Consider the following 24,538-nt stretch of genomic DNA (forward strand, 5'->3'; position numbering starts at 1 on the left):
TCTCCCTCCGACACCTTGAGGTCGGAGATCTTGTTCACCATCCTCGCGATCTCAGCAGTCGGCATCTCCCTCATGCACAACCTGCTCGGGACGCGGTGCCCGCTCATCCGACAGATCAGATGAGGGCGGCCCTGGAGCGGGAGGACCCGACGCTCGACGAAGGCAATAAGGATGTCGGAGGCCACGAGGCCCTCCGACTCCTGGAGCACCCGGAGTCGGCCGATAGCGGCTGCCGTGTTCGCCTACACCGGCTTTGGCTTGTAGCCCAGTTGGGCCGAAGCCCAGTTGGGGGGCCGGCCTCGTAGGCCGGCAGGTTGATGAAGTCGACAGCCGGATCGACGTTCTCGACATAAAAATAGGACTGCTGCCACCGTTTTACTGACTGTGACAGTTTGATGACGGGGAAGGCATTCCTCTTCACCGGCCGGCGCACGGCGACGAACCTGACGCGTTCGGACGCCGTGTCCTTGGCGGAGGTGCCGAGTTTGCCATAGAAGAATGCTCCCCACAGCTTGAGTGTGGGGAGGATGCCGATGTAGCCCTCGCACGCCATGATGAAGGCGGCGAGCAGGGTCACAGTGTTGGGCATCAGATGATGCGCTTGGAGATGGTTGAAGTCGAGGAACGAGCGGAGGAAGCCGCTCACCGGAAGGCCGAAGCCGTGGAGAAAGTGCGAGCGAAAGATGACCCGCTCGTTCCCCTTCAGCGCCAGCAAAATCTCCTCCGCCGGCAGCACCCACGCCTTGATGAACGCCGCGTTGGGCATCCGGCGCGTATCCCGAAGGAAGGAGATGTGGTCTTCAATCACCATCAAGCCGTCCCAGTTACCGCCCTTCTTGCGTGCCATGGATTCAGACGGGGCTGCGAAGGGAGGAGGAGCACAGAGGCGGCGAACGGCGGCAACACCACGGCAAGCACGGAGCGGCGACAGTAGCAATGGCAGAGAGAGCAAGAGGAGGAAGAGAGTGTGGGAGGGGGCGTGCGTGCTCCGCCGCACCCCTTCCTCCCCCTACTTATAGCCCTCGGGCTACGAAGCCGAGGGGGCGGGACGTGGGATCGTGGGATTAACTGCGCCCACGACCCCACGACCCCCCGGATTACCGTGCAAACTTACTGCGCCATGAACGCTCGTGGGAATCGCAACTGCCCACCTCGCACAGCGGATCCGCCCGCGTGTCGAGGCCCGGTAGTGGCAGGCCCGGCCCACTATCATGTCCCATCGGGAGCGTGGGGTGGCAGGCTGGCGAGCGCCGCGTGGCGTGCGTGTGGCGGGCGGCGACTCTGGGAAGCTTAGCAGGCACGCCACCTGTTTTCCCGCCTTGGAGTTCAAAATCGGCCGACGATCCTACCTTGTCAAAGCCAACTCCAGCAGCCGGCGCACCGCAAGGCGGCTCGAACATTCTCCCGGAGCTCGGTGAGGGGGGAAAACTTCGCGGCCCCTCGACCACAACGCCTCACCATCTTCGGGGACTACTGTCGGAGTATTGGGCCACGGGTAGCCTCACCCGAGTCCCTGAACATGTCAAAACTTTGGGCCGGCTTCGCCCTGCAGTGTTCCAAGCTGAAGCTCCGCCCTCCGGGGGCCGGCTGGCTTAACGGCCGGCCACCGGAGGACGGCCAATCACCAGCAGATAGCACTAAGAGCGACCGGCTCCAGTCAGCCGGCCTCTAGAGAGGATGGTGTCGTGTAGGCGGCCACCTCATGCCCGCAGAGTCTGTGCCCCCATCAAGAGGACGAGAGAGGGCATGGCTACAGTGAAGCCCCTCACCCCCGAATCTTGGGCTGGGCATGGCCACAGTGCCCCATACAGGCGGAGATCTCCGCACGACGTGGCACTATTGCCACTCCCCCTTGACGTCATTCCGGATAGGCAAAGCCCTGTTCCCCACGACGACCTGTCGGTACGGCCCGCAGGCTGCGGGCCCTATCGGGCAGTGACGTCTCGGAAGACGGTGGATGCCGAACCAGTCGGACCTGGGGAAGGCCGGCCTCCAGCAAGCGGCCGTCCCTTCCCCCGAAGCAAGTGCACCATTAACCTGATGAGACCAGGTGTGGCTACAGCGATCTCCTATCAGGCGGCGGGACTGTAGCCACACTGAGCTGACCAAGCCCGCGTCATTAGCAGCACGACTACAGTGAGCAGCCACCGACCAGACCCACTAACGGCGGGAGCGGCCTGTCGTCTCCGTACCAGACAGTCGGCGGGGCCCACCAGGCGGCGGGCCCCAATAGTCGGCGGAGAAGCCAGAGGCCGGAGTCACTGACAGCCGGGCCCAGCACCCGGCCGGATTACCATTGTACCCCTAGGAGGTAGGCCTATATAAACCCCCCAGGGCACCCATGCAAAGGGTTCCCACTCCCTTAGAACTAGCCATTCCCCTAGAGCAGGAGAGAGCTAGCCTTGCCTTCTCCTACCTCTATCATACAGCTCAAGGAGCACCTTTGTATCACTTGTGCCTTAGTGATCATGCGGAGACCCCGCAGAGCAGGACTAGGGGTGTTATCTCCTAGGAGAGCCCTGAACCTGGGTAAAGTACGCCGGCGTTCGTGTCTACGCCTCATCCCGCTTCCAGGCACCGGAGACGTTCTACTGGCTCCCACCATGATAAGGCATCCATTGGCATATGTCGCACCCAACCCCTGACAATAAGCGTGTGTCTTGTACCTAGTAATTGTAAGTTCAGTGGTCGATGTTGGCATGTCGCAAGAACAGTTGTTATCTTAGTGCTTTAAGATCTTTCAAGGAGTCGTATGCTTTCATAGGACTTTGTGGCTGTATGGATATGCTGCTCATTGAATTTTCAAGCACGTGGTTTCATTATGTCCATGCTATGGCACTCATATGTGGTCTCATGAATGATTCCTGGATCAGTTTAGTGTGTCATGTAACAATTGACAGGTTTATAAGTTACCACATTTCTGTAGTTCATTAGTTAGGTGCTATCACGCACAGATTAGATATCACTAGAGCCTAGATGATCCTATCTTTGCATAATGTATTGATGTGTTCCGGTTTTTGTTGGTTAGTGTTTTTATTCAGAAAACAAATTCTGGTCCATGTAATGGATATTTTTGTAACTTGTCAGCAAGTGAGAATGCAGATTCATAGGTTTTAACACACATGGTTTAAATGATTGTTTAACACCGCCGAAGAACTGCATAACCAAAGTCCTATGCTTGTTTAAATCCTGTATCAGTGTCCCGTTCTTGTAAACCTTACGTAAAGCTAAAATTCCTTCGTGTCTTGCTCTTTTGCTGGTGCCACAATACATATTAGATTGCTAGCTGTACTTGTTTCCATCTAAAATTACTTGGGTGTCATTCATCTTCTTAGTTTTGTTGCTATGATGCATTGAGTTGTAGACCTAGTTATTAGAGTTTTTTCTGCTAGTACTTTTGGTAAGGCAATATAATAGGTTGTAGTGGTTCTACTACTGGTTTATGTACATCCATATATGTATAATTTGCAATTTTCATTTCTAAGATCAATTTGGCATCACAGGTTCTCAATTACTTTGATTACATCGATGTCAAAGGTGACACGAATCAGATCTTTGTCAACTATAGCGCCATTCACAACATCGACACAAAGTCAGGTATCTACTCATCTTCTCGAACATATATGGGCCTGATGCTTGATGACCAGATGCTTGATGCATGTAGCATGTGCTCCTTGTGCATATATATGCATTTGTTCAGATTTTTGTGGCACACGCTATGGTCTAAAAGATTGTTTATTTTATTTTTGTTCATACATGAGCACATTTTCTTATTGCCTTATGTCAAGGGATCAATTGATGTAAACTCAGTCCTTAATATGTGGATGTATGTGCTGTTTTGCAGGTTGAAGGTGTTAAGGTGTTGGAGATGTCATTGTACTTGCGGAGCGTTTTTTCGGTAGTGGAATAGTGTATTGTTATGTTGTGGCTGATAAACTGTGTTTCCCGTTTTTGACTGGAATATTGTAATAAATTGTGTTTCTCCTTTCTGATTGGAATATTGTGGCTATTATTTAAAGATTTTTATGTGTTTCTCCTTTCTGCTTGGTACATGGTTTAGTAACAAGCTGTGAAAAATTTAAAATCTGATGATTGGGACCCATCGCCTAGAAGAATCTGACAATTTTGGACTTGCTTGACTACAATAATCTGAAAATTGACCCTAACCGAATAAAATAAAATACAAATAAGGAATTATTTGGAAAACCGAATCTAATAAAAGATAAAAGCCAAAAAATAAAAATTATAGAGAATGGAAAAAGGCCACAGCCCAGAAAATAAAAAAGGCCGAATTGTAGGCTTTGTCCCATGTGGCTGTCCAGAATTAATAGGAAAAAAATATAAAAGGCTGAATTGTTAGGCCTGGCCCATGTAAAACACCCAATCGGATCGGGCTAATTCTTATCAACGACCTTTTCATTTCGTCGCAATTTTGCCACATCATCTAGCCACGTCGGATCCGACGTGGCCTGGGCGGACAGCTAGTGACCAAAACAGAAGGTCGTAGGATCAACGACCTTTTGTTTTGGTCGTAAACGTCTACGACGTTTTCACAGAGAAGGTCATTAATTTCAGTTTACGACCGCCAGCTTTTGACCTTCTGTTTTTGGTCACAAAAAGGTCTGAAAAACAATGACCATTCAGTGACCAATAGTCAAGGTCACAAGTTAACATATTTCTTGTAGTGTGAAAAGGATCAAGTTTTGGGTCCAAGATATATCAACATTGGGGGCTGTTGTGTCCGGCATCTGGTTTTATCATATGTTGTTACCTTCATGTCAAGTGTGAATTGAATGTAGTGGCACACAAATTAGCTCGTAGCTGTGAGCATGATGTAAATCATACTCCCTCCATTTTTGTATACAAGGCCACAAACCCATATTACATGTACCAAGGTAAAATTAATGGCTACTTAAACCAATGTTGCAAACTAGTCTTTTCTCCTTGCTTGACGTGTTAATTAATGTGTATTTTTCTCTCCAATGCACAACAAGACAACTCTCTCACTCTTAGTTGGTTGATTAATACGGTGCATGCAAATCAATCTTCTCACTCCTGCATGCATGCATGAGGTATTAATGTCTTTAGTTGGTAGTACGAGGCAAACCTCATCAATTTTACATCGATTTGTGTTAGTGGCCTTGTATAGCTGCAAATTGTAATTTTGATAGTGGTCTTGTATACAAAAATGGAGGGAGTATTTATGATGGTGTGATTTCAGAATGTATCCAGGATGAACGTTGTAACAGTGTTTATTAATCAATGAAGTGTTGTCATTCTCTATAAAAAGGCGAGGTAACTCAAATACGTGTTATGGAAAAACTACAAATTTGAAAAATTGAATTGGATGATTTTTTTGTTTCTCAAATTTAGAAATTGTATACAAACCAACCGTAATGGGAAATGACCGCAAAGAAATCAAATCTGGATAGTCAATGGTGCTGCCAACAACATACATGTTGTCGAGGTGCATTATGATTTGTGGTGGTGGTTGTGTGTGTGTCTGTGTGTGTGTGTGGGGGGGGGGTCCTCCTTACTCGCTGAGGTGATAATGTTTTGGCATGGTTAACCCTGTTTCGACAGGCCAATAATGATCACACGATTTTTCACTATAACATAACCACTTATCGTTGATGAAACAAAACCCCTCACCAGTTATGGGTCGCCAATCCATCAGTAACTTCCGCGAGTGATGAAGATGAATTTATGTGTCGGCTAGCCCATCAATGGAGTTGACAAAGCACCGACGGGCCTCTTGAACCTGTCATCCATATTGAGGATGAACTGGTTGAGATTGGGGTGGCTGATGTATATGTTAGGCGTCGAGGCCCATCAATAGTGTATTCTTCATTAACGAGCCGTTATAATGCACTGCCTTTTAGCAGACCCTAAATGTTGAGGAAGCTGAACAATTCATACATATTTCATAGACATATTACTATATTTTATCTATATATGACAAAGTGGTGTCGATAATACATACCTATTATGAATAATAGGTTTGCACATAATTAAAAGTTCGACAAATGCAATTCACAAACTTCTAGAAACCTAATAAATGGTAACAAATGATATATGTTTCTTTGGTATGTTGTTGTCTTCGTGAGCTGTGCTGAAGTTTGGAAGTTTCCAACATCTTTCCAAAAACCTAACTCATCATGATCAAGTTTGTAACGCTCGGAACATCGAACACCACAAACCCTTGTCGCCTCTCGACCCTAGAACTCCCAAACACGTCTTGTTGCTCTACTGTCCTCCCATTGAGTTTATTCAAGTGAGAGTGAATGAGTTACATGGTTGTGGGGAGCTTATACATGTAAGGAGTCCTTGACAAATGACCAGGGCTACTCAACGAGGTGGTAGGTTTGAGGGGTAGGAAGATAAAGCAACTCTGTAAGTCCAGGAAGGGTAGTCAAATGTGGATGTGTTCTTCGATCATGGTGAGCCACTTTCTCTCATCCATTCATGAATGTGGTGGCTTGGCTAGTTTGACTGTTTTAGGCTTGGACTCATTTTTCTCCTTGCTTCCTTTGTTGAATTAGTATTTTTATTTACTTTCTCATTATAAGTGTTGACCGTTTCATTTGGTTTGGATTTTGTTGACCGTCTTCGGTCTCGCTAATTGGCTTGTACTTCCTTTGAAAGTCCACGTAAGATTAGTTGAGACCCCAAATATGCTTATTTATTTTCCACAACAATACTTAATATACAAAAAAAGTTATTTCGTACTATGCCTTGATGATTTAATTTTGTTTGTAAAATTTTAGTTTGGGCAATTGCACTTTAGATTTCTACTATTAAAGGGGAGTCGGTACATTCTCCTCACGTCCTCCCCCTCTCCCCATACATTTACTTTTTCATCTAAATCAAATCGGTATTTTCCTTTCCTTGTCCTACTGAAAACCATGTCCTGCATTAACTCAATCAAATCTTACCAAAACCATGTTTTGTACCAACTCAATAGAATCAAATCAAATCTTACAAAAACATCAACTAAATGAAAGCTTCCCTTGCCTTCCCATACCCATGCACAAATCAAATCTAATACTACCAAAACCTCCACTAAATCAAAACTTTCCTTTCCCTACCGTACACATCTACAAATCAAATCAAATCTTACCAAGACCTCAACTAAATCAAAACTTTTCTTGCCTTTTCTTGCCTTTTCTTACCAACACATCTACATATACTCAAATCAATTTTTATCAAAATCTAGCATATGGTGGGTGTAAGGTATATCTTGGACACAGTTGGTGTTGAACCAGTTGAATATACATGCCATCATTGCAACGCATGGGCAATTAGCTAGTATACAATAGTTGCACACTTTGAAATGTGGAACTTTTATGTTCTGTAATGTCTGAATGATTTTTATGTTATTGAATGTGTCTTCAATCAAATTTTAGATCTCTAGGATACGAGTCTATGATTAAATTTAGCCAAACTTAGTGACATTTTACCAAACCAAATTCATCGAACCAATTTCTTCTCTCACAATTGAAAGTTACAAAGTTCTCTTGGGTATTGTCATCTTCGTGTAATTGAAATAGTTTCCCTCCATATGAGTAAAACTTGGAATCTATTATTCTTTGTATGATAAAAAGAGCTGATATTGAGACATGGGAATATCATTTTCTTTGGATATAGGCATCTTACCTTGCGTGTTTTGGGCAAGACAAGATAAGCAAACTGATATCACTTTATGCCCCCGACGATGGAGATGGTTATTAGTACTCAACATAAGTTATCAAACATCGCATTAGAATATATATAAAAAAAGGTTAGTAGAAAAATTCTCCTATAAATGTGGAAAAAAAGATGGTGCATGTTGAAGATAATATGTTTTAACAAGCACATTTCTTAGTCCTTGTAACAACAAGAGATGAATTAGCTTTTGAGATGTACTTCTCACATTGTGATCAAATATGTCATGTTTTACATGCCATCTGATCCAATGATGATTGTTGTTTGTGTCATGTAGCTGTAGCGAAAGCTAATGTTCAATGTATGATACTCTTTACAAATGATAAATGCAACAAAAACAAAAATCCTGTTACCATTTTTAAATGCCATTTGGTACGTAGCAAATTATAACTGAATTAACTATGACAAGTCTGAACTGTGTGTGCCATCTTTTTTGTTTTCATACTAGAACTACGTATGTTAGATATCATGTGAATATGTGCATGCCAATTATTAATTTCAGTAAGACATTTCTGTGTATGTGTTTATTGCAACAACAAAAAAGTTCTCCCATGTTATGCATAGACTATGTGTTCAAAACCGCAACTAAGTCCGTTCTTGAAATCTGATTCCGAATGGAATACATCTTTGTTAAAGGTCACAATACCTTTTGTAACTATTGAACAACCAAACCCAAATAAGAATCTAATAAAGCAATGCAAAGTTGAGAACTGAATAAACTTCTTACAAATAAAAAACATAAGTTATAGTACAGAACCATATATGTATATATAAAATGTCCAATATGAAGTTCCTTATTCAAAAGACGTTCTACTTGTAAGTTGGTAACAACGGAATACTACATGTTACAAATTATATCTCCAAGTGATAGGAAATTTCTATTTCTTTAGAAATCATTTTGGTTAACCGAGATTAAGCTAGCCCATTCAGATGCATGGATTGATGATTAGTTACAGCAATGTGTAACAAATTCTGGCCACACAAATGCACTACCCACACCTGTCTTATTAAGAAAGTTACAGAGAAAACAGAAAGCTACTCCCTCCGTCCGGAAATACTTGTCCTAGAAATGGATAAAATGGATGTATCTATAACTAAAACAAGTCTTGACACATCCATTTCGGAGACAAGTATTTTCGGACGGAGGGAGTACTTATTCGTGCCCGATTGAACACTGCATGAAGTAATATGCCTACTCTAATGTTGGACATAACACATTTGTAAGACAGAACCACGTTGAGATATTATTTATGTACCAATCACAAATATAGCAATTTGACGAGGCGATGCAATAATATTTGGAATTACTCAATAGTATGGCAAGTGAGTCATGCTTGAGCTTGACAGCTTGACTAAGGCAACGAACCATCAGTCTGAAGAAATAAAGGCACTTCACAAGCAAAACAAAACAAAAACTGAAGGGCAACACAAACCTTCAGAAGATAGATTGATAAAGGCAAATAACCAAGAGACTGGAAGATAATCCTGCAAGATGCATGTCGTCGGTAGCTAAATAAGCTAGAGTCGCAGCTCCAGGTCGATCCCTACGCCGGTGTTGCTCTCCGATGCCGGCTCAGCGGCCGGTGACCTTTCCGAGCTTAGCATGTCCCCCACATCGTCGTGGACGCCGTAGAACGGGCCGGCTCCCGCTCGCACGCCGTGGACGGACGGAGCCAGCGTGCCAGCCTCACGAACGACATGGAGGGGCGGTGCGGCGGCGGCTCTGCCACCACCGTGCGTGGCCATAGGGATCGACTTTTTGCTGGCGGCGGCGCGAGACGAGGTGGGATTGGCAACGGGGTAGCGGCCGTAGATGTAGGGGTTCCAGCCGGCCGCGCGCTCCTCCTTGTGCGCGTTCTGGTGGCCCCCGAGGGCCTGCGACTTGAGGAACTTCCTGTCGCAGAAGAGGCACGGGAACAGCGGCTGGACCTCATCGTCGGCCTTCCCGCCGTTGCCCGCACCCCGGCCGGCCGCCCCGCTGTCGCCGGTTTCAGGGCGACCCAAGGCCAGAGACAGCTCCGTCTCCATGTATACCTAGCTAGCAACGTACCAAGCCTAGCTACGAAGTATACATATGCTGTGCAATACTAGAGGCACGGAGCTAGTATATCTAGTCCGGGAAAGAAGATTTAAACGGGAAGACGAAGAGGAGACAAGAGTACAAAACGCCCATTTATGAATGCATGAGTACGTTGGTGATTTGGCTGAAACGAAACGAAAGGAGCCGCGCGCATACGAAATCATCACCAGATGCTTGATTTACGGGATGCCCGAAACGCCTCGTACGGACGACAGCGAGAGTGGTACGACCGGAGAGAGCAGGGCCACCGGCGTCGCCATCTCGATGTCCTTTCCTTGGCTGTGCTCCCATAAAACCTCCAATCGCGCTGCGCAGGCCACCGTGTACATCTGATGTCCTATCATCTTCAGGTGTTGTGGACGGGCATGTTCCACACACGGAAGATGCATTAGCACCTATGTTAGTACTCCCTCCATTTCACAATATAGTGCGCCCTGAATTTGACTATAAATTTGTCACGTCCCCAGTTACCACTCAAGGCCTACCTGAGGAGCGGGACGGCCTGGCACCGCCCAAGAGGAGGAAGAGGCCCAACTGGCTTTTCGATCCAGAGACCTAGGAGATGTAGGTTAAGTAGCGGTGTGTGCGGAGTGGAGGGCACGGCTGAGTACTGGTTGTAACCCTATCCCCATTCCCTTCTTCTCCTTTTTTTTAGAACGAAGGCTCAAGGGGGAGCCCGACTTTAAATTAACAAAGCCATCAACCGGCCAGGATTACACAAGGCCACCAAGCAAGAGCGACCGAAAGATACAAGGGAGCCGAGTGAACAGCTTACAACGCAACGCACACTACTGCACACAAAGGAAGAGACATGAAAGATCTGCAAGTAATGTCGAAGCCTGCTGCACATCGACACCAGGAGCAGGAAAGCAGAGAAGCCTCGGGGATCAACCAAAGGCCTGCAAGCACTGAGAGCAGCCAGATCATGGGATTGGGACCCCGCAACCTGTCTTCCAACGCCGAAGAAGACCCCAATCTTCTCGTCTAGGCTCGAAGGCGCCGCACCGTCGGGTCGTCGGGCGCTCACCCGAGAGCACGGACATGTGCCGGTCGTAACCCAGAACAGGCCTGGCTCACGGTTCTCACCACGCCGTAGGCTCACACCACTAGCTGCACTGCCACCTGCCCGGGCAACCAAGAACAGAAGGAAAGCCACTGGGGGGATTGTCGAAGAAACCAGCTGCAAAGACCCAAGGCCGAAGCTTGGAGAAGCCTCTGCTTGGACTTGGAGCCGACGGGCGCTCACCTACCTCGGCGCCACTCACCCGGAGAACCAGACGACCCAAGGCGGCGCCTCCAAGGAGGGAATGACGCGCAGGGTGCCGCCACCGCCCAACCCGAGACGAGTTTTGGGTTTTCACCCGGGATCTGGGACGGGGATGGATAGGGGAGTCCTGAGCGGTGCCTCGAAGGAGAAAGGCGATGCCCGCACGCGCCATCACCGCCGTGGTCAGAGAGCCGACCAAGGGTTTCCCCCGGACTCAGACTATGCCACCAGCACACCGCCGGCACCGGAACTGGCAGCCAAAGCTGCAGAGCAGACAACCAGAGGAGAGGAGTGAGCAGAGGAGGAGAAAACAGCCAGACCTTCAGATCTGGATCGGAAGAAATCCGCGCCACGACCACCCCCCGCCGGCTCCGTGCCGCCCGAGCAGCCGAGGAGGCCGGCCGCCACATCCCGCGCACGCCGCCTATCGCAGAGGCCGCACCGCCTCGCCGACCGGGGCCGCCGCCCCGGAGTCCGTGGTCCTTCGCGAGGGGAACGAAGCGACGAGGGACCTCGCCGCCACCTTCATCGGCGGCCGCCGCGGCTTGCCTGGCATCCCTCAGGTGGCGGCAAGGGGAGGAGATGCTGGAGGGGGTGGCGGCGCCGGGGGGAAACCCTAGTCGCCCCCGGGTCGCCCGCGGGGGACGACACGGGAGCCGGGGGAGCTAGCAGTTTCCCCTTTATCCCTTCTTCTCCTGAATCGTGCCTCCTCTCTAAATCCCTCCCTCCTTCCCCGAAAAACTACTTGTATCTCCATGGACCTGATGAATTAAGCAGTGAGGGCGTAACATATGGTATCAGATTTGCCAGATTATCTTCAGCGACCCACTTTCTCCACGCGTCAGCAGAGGCAAGCAGTAACGATGGAGCAGCGCGTTGACGAGTTGGCGGCGGCGCTCAAGACGATCCAGGAGCAAAACGCCTCCATCCAGAAGGCATTGGCGGCGTCCACAACCCTTTTTGAGGAGATCAAGCCTGCCGTCGTCGATCTAGCGGAGTGGAGACCGGCCTTGGATCAGGCGGTGACTGATCTAAGGACGGATCTGGGCGGAGTTCGGCGTGACCTGGACCACGTCATCCGCAACCCGATCCTGTCGATGAAGCTGACGGATCTGCCGCCATTGGTGACAGAGCCACCGCCGCATGACACCTTCGTCGCCGCGGCAACCACTCTCAGGCCCGATGGCCGCCACGACGACACAACTTTCCGGGGGGCGCGAGCGGGGGTAGTAACTACCCTTGTTCCACCTCCGGTCACGGGTACGTCAGCCGTCCATGAATCTCGCTCGCGTTCACTTGTTCATTCTCCAGAACGGCGTCAGTTTTCGTCGGGATTAACCCACTTTCGGCAGCCTTCTCGTTCTGGCAGTATGAGGCGTATGCGCCCTTCCCTGCCGCCCCGACCCAAGATGGATTTTCCTCTGTTTTTGGGGGAGCGGCCGCGTAGTTGGAAACGTAACTATGAGTCTTACTTTAGAGTTTTCCACTTGGATCCGGAATTATGGGTAGATACGGCAGCGATGCATTTTGCGGGTCCTGCCATGATCTAGTTAGAGAATGGACGTTTTGATCTTAGTCATATGGAGTGGGAGCCGTTCTGTTCGCTGGTCTATGACCAATTCGAACGCAATGAGTACAATTCTCTGCTGCGTTAACTCTTTCATTTGCGTCGGACGGACTCGGTGTCTGAGTATGTGGCTCAGTTTAATGATCTGATGCATTCTCTTTTAGCTCATAGCAGTTCTTGGGATCCTGCCTTGTTTTCGTCCCATTTTGTTGATGGACTTAAGGATGAAATTCGGGTCATTGTTCTTGTTCACAACCACCGCGACATGGATACTGCTATTTCCTTGGCATGTTTGCAGGAAGAAGCACTGGAAATTTCGAAAAGGCGTGAATCTCGTCGCACAGATAGTGGTGTGGGGACTCGATCACATTTGCGTGGTGCGATGCCATTGCCTACACCACCCGGACGTCCTCCTCCAGTGACGGATGTTGCAGGGGATCGGAAAGCTGCGCCCAATACTCTGGCGCACTCGACTCCCTCTACTGATGAGCGGTTGACTACTCTCCGAGCCTACCGCCGTGCATGGAGGCTTTGCTATTTGTGTGGAGAGAAATGGTCCAAGGATCACAAGTGCGCTACCGCTGTGCAGTTGCATGTTGTGCAAGAGCTTTTTGATGTCTTAGGCATTTCTGGATTTGACAGTCAATCCGATCAGTCAGACTCTACTAGTGAGTGTCACACAATTTCCAGAGCAGCAGTGGACGGTACTGTCGCACCTCAAACTGTGCGCTTGCAAGGATCCATCCAAAAGCACAAGGTGTTGATTCTCATTGACTCTAGCAGTTCACATAGTTTTTTCAGTTCTACCTTAGCAGCTCGCTTGTCTGGTGTGGTGGTGTCCACTCGTTCCCTTCTGGTGCGTGTCGCTGATGGAGGACAAATATAGTGCACCCATGAACTTCCGGATTGTCAATGGATTGTGCAAGGGCATAAGTTCAGATCAACCTTGAAAGTGCTGCCGTTGGGGTGTTATGACATGATTGTGGGTATGGACTGGCTGGAGGCGCACAGTCCTATGGATGTTCATTAGGGTCAGAAATAGCTGCAGTTTGAGCATCACGGGCAGGATATTTTGCTGTAGGGAGTTCAACCGAATGTTCAGTAGTGTTTTCAGTTATCCTCGGCTCAGTTGAATCTCTTAATGGCCAACAACGATATTCATCAGGTTATTCAGGTGTGTGCTGTTGAGTGTGAGCCTGACAGTGCAGTTGTGCCTGAAGTGGTGCAGACACTCTTGAAGCAGTTCGCTCACCTGTTCGAGCCACCTACTGGATTGCCCCCACAGCGAGCAGTTGACCACAACATTCTGTTGATTCCAGGTGCACAGCCCGTCAACATTCGGCCATATCGTTATACCCCATCTCAAAAGGATGAAATTGAGGCGCAAGTGTCTGAAATGCTTAGGCAAGGTATCATTCAGCACAACTGCAGTCCTTATGCGTCCCGGGTGCTGTTAGTCCAGAAGAAGGATCTCAGTTTGCATTTCTGCATTGATTTCAGACATGTGAATGCCGTCACTGTCAAGAACCGCTTCCCTCTCCCTATTATAGAACAATTGTTGGACGAGTTGGCTGGGTCTGTTTGGTTCACCAGTTTGGATCTGCGGGCAGGGTATCATCAAATTCGCATGAAACCAGAGGATGGGCATAAAACAGCCTTCAAGACGCACCATGGCCATTATGAATTTAAAGTGATGCCAAATGGGGTTACAGGTGGACCAGCTACCTTTCAGGGTGCGATGAGCATTCTGTTTGCGCCATTACTTCGCAAAGGTGTGTTGGTATTTACCGATGATATTTTGGTGCATAGTCAGACCTTGCAGAGGCATATCGAATTGCTGCAACAAGTATTTCAGCTCCTAGCTCAGCACAAATTTCACCTCAACCTCTCTAAGTGCAAGTTTGCTCAGCAAAAATTGACTTATCTTGGGCATGTTATTAGTGCCGAGGGGGTATCGACGGATGATAAAAACATTTCAGCAGTCCGAGATTGGCCAACTCCCACCACCGTCAAAGAGGTTCGAGGATTCTTGGGATTGGCTGGGTATTATCGGAGGTTTGTGAAAAACTTTGGGTTAATCAGCCGTCCGCTCACTAATTTACTCAAGAAGGGTGCCAATGTTGTCTGGAGTCCAGAAGCTGGCGTTGCTTTCCATCACTTGATGTCGTCGCTGATTACAGCTCCGGTTCTGGCACTACCTCAGTTTGATAGGCCATTTGAGGCAACGGAAAAGTAAATAAGCGAAGAACAATATGTTAAAAGCTCGTAGGCAATGGATCAGTGATGGATAATTATGCCGGATGCGATTCCTCATGCAATAGTTATAACATAGGGTGATATAGAACTAGCTTCAATTCATCAATGTAATGTAGGCATGTATTCCGTAAATAGTCATACATGCTTATGGAAAAGAACTTGCATGACATCTTTTGTCCTACCCTCCCGTTGCAGCGGGGTCCTTACAGAAACTAAGGGATATTAAGGCCTCCTTTGATCCAGCCATGTAGAGCACTCATAGAGGTCCGGCTTCACGTTAGTAATCTACCACACCCATGCTAGAATTCAGTAGAGTCCCCACTCGCCAACCGCGATGTCTTGGTTGAGAGGTCCCACCTACCCATCTTCCTAATAGAGAACCGGACCAAAGCATTAACACATAGTGAATACATGAACTCCTCAAACTACGGTCATCACCGAGAAGTATCCCGATTATTGTCACTTCGGGGTTGTCGGATCATAACACATAATAGGTGACTATAGACTTGCAAGATACGATCAAGAACACAAATATATTCATGAAAACATAATAGGTTCAGATATGAAATCACGACACTCGGGCCCTAGTGGCAAGCATTAAGCATGGCAAAGTCATAGCAACATCAATCTCAGAACATAGTGGATACTAGGGATCAAACCCTAACAAAACTAACTTGATTACATGGTAAATCTCATCCAACCCATCACCGTCCAGCAAGCCTACGATGGAATTACTCACACACGGCGGTGAGCATCATGAAATTGGTGATGGAGGATGGTTGATGATGATGACGGCGACGAATCCCCCTCTCCGGAGCCCCGAAAGGACTCCAGATCAGCCCTCCCGAGAGAGATTAGGGCTTGGTGGTGGCTCCGTGTCGTAAAATGCAATGAAACTTTCTCTCTGATTTTTTTCTCCCCGAGATGGAATATATGGAGTTGGAGTTGAGGTCGGAGGAGGTCCAAGGGGCCCATGAGATAGGAGGCCGCGCCCTAGGGGGGGGGGCGCCCCCTGTCTCGTGGACAGGCTGTGGGCCCCTTGGCATTAATTCTTTCGCCAAAAATTCTTATTAATTCCAAAAAGTGCCTCCGTGGAATACCAGGACATTCGGGGAACTTTTCTTTTCTACACATAAAACAACATCATGGTAGTTCTGCTGAAAACAGCGTCAGTCCAGGTTAGTTTCATTCAAATCATGCAAGTTAGAGTCCAAAACAAGGGCAAAAGTGTTTGGAAAAGTAGATACGTTGGAGACATATCAACTCCCGCAAGCTTAAACCTTTGCTTGTCCTCAAGCAATTTAGTTGATAAACTGAAAGTGAAAAAGAAAAACTTTTACAAACTCTGTTTGCTCTTCTTGTTGTAAACATGAAAAGCCAGCATTCAAGTTTCAGCAAATATTATGAACTAACCATACTTACAATAACACCTAGCTCTCACAATTACTCATATCAATAACATAATCAGCTAGCGAGCCATAATAATAAAACTCGAATGACAACACTTTCTCAAAATAATTATAACATGATATAACAAAATGGTATCTCGCTAGCCCTTTCTGAGACCGCAAAACATAAATGCAGAGCACCTTTAAAGATCAAGGACTGACTAAACATTGTAATTCATGGTAAAAGAGATCCAGTCAAGTCATACCCAATATAAACCAATAGTAATGAATGCAAATGATAGTGCGCTCTCCAGCGGGTGCTTTTAATAAGAAGGGTGCTGACTCAACATAAAAGTAAATAGATAGGCCCTTCGCAGAGGGAAGCATGGATTTGTAGAGGTGCCAGAGCTTGATTTTAAAATAGAGATTGAATAACATTTTGAGCAACATACTTTTGCTGTCAATGCAACAACTATGAGATGGCTGTATCTTCCATACTACATGCATTATAGGCAGTTCCCAAACAGAATGGTAAAGGTTTATACTTCCCCAACCACCAACAAGCATCAATCCGTGGCTTGCTCAAAACAACGAGTGCCTCTAACATACAACAGCCCTGGGGGAGTTTTGTTCAACTATTTTGATTTGTTTTGATCTTTTTGGATCATGGGACTGGGCATCCCGGTTACCTGCCCTTTCTCGTGAATGAGGAGCGGAGTCCACTCCTCTTGAGAATAACCCACCTAGCATGGAAGATACAGGCAGCCCTAGTTGTAACATGAGCTGCTCGAGCATACAAAACAGAATTTCATTTGAAGGTTTGGAGTTTGGCACATACAAATTTACTTGGAACGGTAGGTAAATACCGCATATAGGTAGGTATGGTGGACTCATATGGAACAACTTTGGGGTTTAAGGAGTTTGGATGCACAAGCAGTATTCCCGCTTAGTACAGGTGAAGGCTAGCAAAAGACTGGGAAGCAACCAACTGAGAGAGCGACAATAGTCGTAAACATGCATTAAAATTAATTCACACCGAGTACAAGCATGAGTAGGATATAATCCACCATGAACATAAATATCATGAAGGCTATGTTGATTTGATTCAACTACATGCGTGAACATGTGCCAAGTCGAGTCACTCAATTCATTCAAAGGAGGATACCATCCCATCATATCACATCATAATCATTCTAATAGCATGTTGGCACGCAAGGTAAACCATTATAACTCATAGCTAATTAAGCATGGCACAAGTAACTATAATCTCTAAATGTCATTGCAAATATGTTTACTTCATAATAGCTGACTCAGGAACGATGAACTCATCATATTTACAAAAACAAGAGAGGTCGAGTTCGTACTAGCTTTTCTCATCCAATAAGTCCATCATATATCGTCATTATTGCCTTTCACTTGCACGATCGAACGATGTGTATAATAATAAGAGTGCACGTGCATTGGACTAAGCTGGAATCTGCAAGCATTCAACTCAAATGAGAAGACAAATAATATAGGCTCTAAGTTAAATAAACAATCATGCATATAAGAGCCACTAAGCATTTTCAAGATGGTCTTCTCGGCCCCCAAAGGAAAGAAAAGAAAATAAAACTATTTACACGGGAAAGCTCCCAACAAGTAAGAAGAAGAACTAGAAATCTTTTTGGGTTTTCATTTCAATTCTAATACAAGCAAGGAAATTAAAGTAACTATTTTTTTTGGTTTTTCTCAAGGTTTTTCAAACACACAAGAAGAAAACTAGAAAAAGAAATTTAAACTAGCATGGATAATACAATGAAAGAGTATGAGCACTGACAACTAGTGTATGAACATGAATGTAAAGTCGGTGAGAAATACATACTCCCCCAAGCTTAGGCTTTTGGCCTAAGTTGGTCTAGTACCAAGGACCGCCACTACTCTCCCCGGTGTAATGGGAGGTGAAATCAGGATACCACTGGCTGGTCATCTCTAGATCCCACTTGACAGATGATGCACGATAAGGGTCCAGTTCAGGTTTTGGCTCAGGTTCAGGTTCTGGAGTAAAAGCTTGAGCTTGATGATTGTTCACCGCCTCTGGTGTGACAAGAAAATTTTCTGCAAGCAAATCAAACAACAGAGGCGCAGGCAAAATAATAATCTCAATGTGTTTCTTATTAAATCTAAGTTTATACAAAAGCATCTTTTCTTCGTTGTCAACAATAAACTTGTGTGCTACCATGCTCTTGTAGTCTAAGATGTGAGGAGGCAATTTTATCTCATCCTCCTCATGGTGCCTAATGGGTATCAGAAATGTTTAGCAAGACGTGCAGCATAGATACCTCCAAATATGGGGCCTTTTGTATGATTCAGGGCTAGCCATTTAGCAACGACGACACCCATACTAAAAGTATTGTCTCCCAGCAAAGCATGTTGAAGAATAATAATATCTAGAACACTCAAATTTCCACTATTTCCACGACCAATCAAGCATCTACTAGCAAATATGTCAAAGTAGCGTAAAATAGGAAAGTGTATGCTAGAGACCTTCGCCTCGAAGCCCTTCTTTGGCTCCTCTACAGAAATAGTATTAACAAAGCCACCCACATCTTCACGATGGGGTTCATCTAATTCTCCCTCATAAGGTATCCTACATATCACGTAAAAATGACGTAAAGACATTTCTTTGAATTCATCATATAAATGAAATGATACTGCAGGCGGTGATTTCTTAGGATAATAATAAAAGTTTTGCACGAAAGTATTGGTAAGTAAGAGATACTGATCGATTCGGTCGTTGATGAAACCAGTGAGGCCTGCAGTCTCGATTAAAGCATAAAAGTCTTCATGAATTCCGACTTTCAAGAACTCCTCACATGGCCATTAGCACGACCGTACTTCCGCTAAGCGAGGAAGATTGTACTTGGCTTTTTCCTTCTCTTTGGCTTGTTTTTCCTCAGAGCTTTGGCTAGAAGGGCCTTTAAAGAGCCTCCTTAACATTTTCTCAAAATTTCTGAAATTTTAGTAATTTCAAGATAAAAGTGGATAAAACTAAACAAGATTGATAGCAACTACTCCTACAAGTGCCTAGAGCCTATATCATGCATTGGAATTGCTTGGGACCTCAAAAATTTAACATGCAAGCTCAAGAACATGGTCACCTATGCAGCAAAATTTTTCAATGAATAAAGCACTAGAGCAAAAACTAATTGTACCAATGGAGGAGTCGCATACCAAGCAACAATCTCCCAAAGCAGTTTTGTGAATGGAGCTTTGAGCTAAGAGATCGAAAATCGCAGCAAAACGAGCTAGAACTCGTGCTTGAGCTGGATAGGGATTTTTTTGGGTAGAAGATGAAGTGTGTGGGAGTTGGCATAAGTGGAGGGGGGAAACTAGGGGCCCACGAGACAGGGGGACGCGCCCTACAGGGGGGCGCCCTCCTCTCTCGTGGCCTGGTGCTTGCCCCTCCTGTGGTGTTTTCAGTGCCTAAAATCCTCAAATATTCCAGAAAAAATCATACTAAATTTGCAGGGCATTTGGAGCACTTTTATTTTCGGACTATTTTTTTAAGGCACAGATAATTCAGGAAACAAAGGGATAATACTATTTTTGCTTTATTTATTCTAAATAACATAAAGTAAAAGGAGGGTACAGAAGGTTGTACCTTCTAGTTTCATCCATCTCGTGATCATCAAAATGAATCCACTAACAAGGTTGATCAAGTCTTGTTAACAAACTCATTCCGAATAACATGGAACCGGAGAAATTTCCAATAACACTAAGTTACCTCAATGGGGATATGAAAATCCCCAACAATAATAATATCATACTTTTTCTTGACAGTAGGGAGAGGAAATTCAAAACCTCCAAAAATGATAGTTGGAACTTTTTCAATAGAATTAATGCTATGAACTTGAGATTGTTTCCTCGGAAAGTGTACCGTATGCTCATTGCCATTAACATGAAAAGTAACATTGCCTTTGTTGCAATCAATAACAGCTCCTGCAGTATTAAGAAAAGGTCTACCAAGGATAATAGACATACTAACGTCCTCGGGAATATCAAGAATAATAAAGTCCGTTAAGATAGTGACATTTGCAACCACAACAGGCACATCCTCACAAATACTGACAGGTATAGCAGTTGATTTATCAGCCATTTGCAAAGATATTTCATTAGGTGTCAACTTATTCAATTCAAGTCTACGATATAAAGAGAGAGGCATAACACTAACACCGGCTCCATGATCACATAAAGCAGTTCTAACATAATTTCTTTTAATGGAGCATGGTATAGTTGGGACACCCGGATCTCCAAGTTTCTTTGGTATTCCACCCTTAAACGTGTAATTAGCAAGCATGATGGAAATTTCAGCTTCTGGTATCTTTATTTTATTTGTGATGATATCCTTCATATACTTAGCATAAGTATTTACTTTAAGCATATTAGTTAAGTGCATACGTAATAAAATAGGTCTAATCATTTCAGCAAAGCGCTCAAAATCCTCATCATCCTTTGACTTGGATGGTTTAGGAGGAAAGGCCATGGGTTTCTGAACCCATGGTTCTCTTTCTTTACCGTGCTTCCTAGCAACAAAATCTCTCTTATCATAACGTTGATTCTTTGATTGTGGGTTATCAAGATCAATATCAGGTTCAATCTCTACATCATTATCTTTGCTAGGTTGAGCATCAACATGAACATTATCATTAACATTATCACTAGGTTCATGTTCATCACCTGATTGTGTTTCAGCATCAGAAATAGAAATATCATTGGGATTCTTAGGTGTGTCTACAGTAGGTTCACTAGAAGCATGCAAGGTTCTATCGTCTTTCTTTTTCTTCTTCTTAGAAGAACTAGGTGCCTCTAAATTATTTCTTTGAGAATCTTGCTCGATTCTCTTAGGGTGGCCTTCAGGATACAAAGGTTCCCGAGTCATTCTACCAGTTCTAGTAGCCACTCTAACGAAAAAGTCATTTTTATTATTCAATTCATCAAGCAAATCATTTTGAGCATTGAGTACTTGCTCAGCTTGAGTAGCAACCATAGAAGCATATTTGCTAATGCGGTGAAGTTCATCTTTAACTCTAGCCAGATTATCACCTACGCGTCCTATCTCGAAAGCATTATTCTTTAACTCTCTACCAACATAAGCATTAAAACTTTCTTGTCTAGCCATAAAGTCATCAACTTCATCTAAGCATGGGCTATGGAATTTAGTAGAGGGTATTTCAACTTTATCATATCTATAGAGAGAATTTACCTTTACTACCTGTATCTGGTTATCAAGACAATGTGGTTCTTCAGGCGGTAAATTAAGACCATGTATTTCTTCAATAAGTGGTAAATTCTTAACATCTTCAGCTTTAATACCTTTTTCTTTCATTGATTTCTTTGCCTCTTGCATATCTTCAGGACTGAGAAATAAAACACCTCTCTTCTTCGGAGTGGGTTTAGGAATAGGCTCAGGAGTTGGCTCAATTGGTTCAGGAATTACTTCAGGAACTGGCTCAGGAAGAGTCCAATTATTTTCATTAGTCAACATATTATTCAATAATATTTCAGCTTCGTCGACTGTTCTTTCCCTGAAAACACAACTAGCACAACTATCCAAGTAGTCCTTGGAAGCATTGGTTAGTCCATTATAAAAGATATCAAGTATTTCATTTTTCTTAAGAGGATGATCAGGAAAAGCATTAAGTAACCGGAGAAGCCTCCCCCAAGCTTGTGGGAGACTCTCTTGTTTGATTTGCACAAAATTATATATTTCCCGCAAGGCAGCTTGTTTCTTATGAGCAGGGAAATATTTAGCAAAGAAGTAATAAATCATATCCTGGGGACTACGCACACAACCAGGAGCAAGTAAATTATACCAAGTCTTAGCATCACCCTTTAATGAGAACGGAAATATCTTAAGGATGTATAAATAGCGAGACTTCTCATCATGAGTGAACAGGGTGGCTATATCATTCAACTTGGTAAGATGTGCCAGAACAGTTTCAGATTCAAGGCCATAAAAAGGATCAGATTCAACTAAAGTAATAATATCAGGATCAACAGAGAATTCATAATCCTTATCAGTAACACAGATAGGTGAAGTAGCAAAAGCAAGATCGGGTTTCATTCTATCATTAAGAGACTGCTGCTTCCATAAAGCTAATAATTTCTTAAGATCATTTCTATCTTTGCAAGCAAGCATTCCATAGCAGCTGCTTCATTCATAACATAACCCTTAGAAACAACAGGTAATACATAATCATTGGGGGAACGTTCATCATCACTATCATCAATAATAGGTTCTTCAATATTTTCATTCCCCCTAACTCTAGCAAGTTGTTCATCTAGAAATTCACCTAATGGCAAAGTAGTATCACGCACAGAAGTAGTTTCATCATGCATAGCAGAAGTGGCATCATCAATAACATACGACATATCAGAATTCATTGCAGTAGCAGGTTTAGTTGTCACAAGCCTACTAATAACGGAAGGAGAATCTAGTCCAGAGCTAGATGGCAGTTCCTTACCTCCCCTCGTAGTTGAGGGCAAAATCTTGGTCTTAGCGTCTTTCAAGTTCTTCATAGTGATCAACAGATATAAGTCCCATGTGACTCAGAGAATAGAGCTATGCTCCCTGGCAACGGCGCCAGAAATTAGTCTTGATAACCCACAAGTGTAGGGGATCGCAATAGCTTTCGAGGGTAGAGTATTCAACCCAAATTTATTGATTCGACACAAGGGGAGCCAAATAATATTCTTGAGTATTAGCAGTTGAGTTGTCAATTCAACCACACCTGGATAACTTAGTATCCGCAGCAAAGTGTTTAGTAGCAAAAGTGGTATGATAATAAAGGTAACGGTAGCAAAAGTAAAGATAGATGTTTTTGGGTTTTTTGTAGTAGTTGTAACAGTAGCAACAGAAAAGTAAATAAGCGAAGAACAATATGTGAAAAGCTCGTAGGCAATGGATCAGTGATGGATAATTATGCCGGATGCGATTCCTCATGCAATAGTTATAACATAGGGTGATATAGAACTAGCTCCAATTCATCAATGTAATGTAGGCATGTATTCCGTAAATAGTCATACGTGCTTATGGAAAAGAACTCGCATGACATCTTTTGTCCTACCCTCCCGTTGTAGCGGGGTCCTTACAGAAACTAAGGGATATTAAGGCCTCCTTTTAATAGGGAACTGGACCAAAACATTAACACATAGTGAATACATGAACTCCTCAAACTACGGTCATCACCGAGAAGTATCCCGATTATTGTCACTTCGGGGTTGTCGGATCATAACACATAATAGGTGACTATAGACTTACAAGATAGGATCAAGAACACACATATATTCATGAAAACATAATAGGTTCAGATCTGAAATCATGGCACTCGGGCCCAAGTGACAAGCATTAAGCATGGCAAAGTCATAGCAACATCAATCTCAGAACATAGTGGATACTAGGGATCAAACCCTAACAAAACTAACTTGATTACATGGTAAATCTCATCCAACCCATCACCGTCCAACAAGCCTACGATGGAATTACTCACACACGGCGGTGATCATCATGAAATTGGTGATGCAGGATGGTTGATGATGATGACGACGACGAATCCCCCTCTCTGGAGCCCCGAAAGGACTCCAGATCAGCCCTCCTGAGAGAGATTAGGGCTTGGCTGCGGCTCCGTGTCGTAAAACGCGATGAAACTTTCTCTCTGATTTTTTTCTCCCCGAGACGGAATACATGGAGTTGAAGTTGAGGTCGGAGGAGTTCCAGGGGGCCCACGAGATAGGAGGCCGGGCCCTAGGGGGGGGGCCCGCCTCGTGGACAGGCTGTGGGCCCCCTGGCATTAATTCTTTCGCCAAAAATTCTTATTAATTCTAAAAAGTGCCTCCGTGGAATTCCAGGACATTCCGAGAACTTTTCTTTTCTACACATAAAACAACATCATGGCAGTTCTGCTGAAAACAGCGTCAGTCCGGGTTAGTTTCATTCAAATCATGCAATCTAGAGTCCAAAACAAGGGCAAAAGTGTTTGGAAAAGTAGATACGTTGGAGACGTATCAACCGCCAATCTCCCTCCGACACCTTGAGGTCGGAGATCTCGTTCACCATCCTCGCGACCTCAGCAGTCGGCATCTCCCTCATGCACAACCTGCTCGGGACGCGGTGCCCGCTCATCCGACAGATCAGATGAGGGCGGCCCTGGAGCGGGAGGACCCGACGCTCGACGAAGGCAATAAAGATGTCGGAGGCCACGAGGCCCTCCGACTCCTGGAGCACCCGGAGTCGGCCG

The 24,538-nt window shown here is 45.2% G+C and overlaps 1 protein-coding gene across 1 annotated transcript; it reads right to left on the minus strand.

Moving 5' to 3' along the window:
* Positions 1-8,985: 8,985 nt before the first annotated feature.
* On the minus strand, positions 8,986-9,901 carry LOC119294199 (zinc finger protein GIS3-like). Its single transcript, XM_037572436.1, has one exon. It carries the CDS (start codon positions 9,730-9,732, stop codon positions 9,223-9,225), a length of 510 nt encoding a protein of 169 aa, XP_037428333.1. The 5' UTR covers positions 9,733-9,901; the 3' UTR covers positions 8,986-9,222.
* Between the last annotated feature and the right edge of the window lie 14,637 nt (positions 9,902-24,538).

This window comes from Triticum dicoccoides, chromosome 4B, assembly GCF_002162155.2.
Source record: "Triticum dicoccoides isolate Atlit2015 ecotype Zavitan chromosome 4B, WEW_v2.0, whole genome shotgun sequence".
Taxonomy (NCBI): Eukaryota; Viridiplantae; Streptophyta; class Magnoliopsida; order Poales; family Poaceae; genus Triticum; species Triticum dicoccoides.

What these genes read in the sequence shown, in the direction of transcription:
- LOC119294199 (XM_037572436.1), bottom strand. Translation starts at nt 9,732, where the DNA reads ATGGAGACGGAGCTGTCTCTGGCCTTGGGTCGCCCTGAAACCGGCGAC.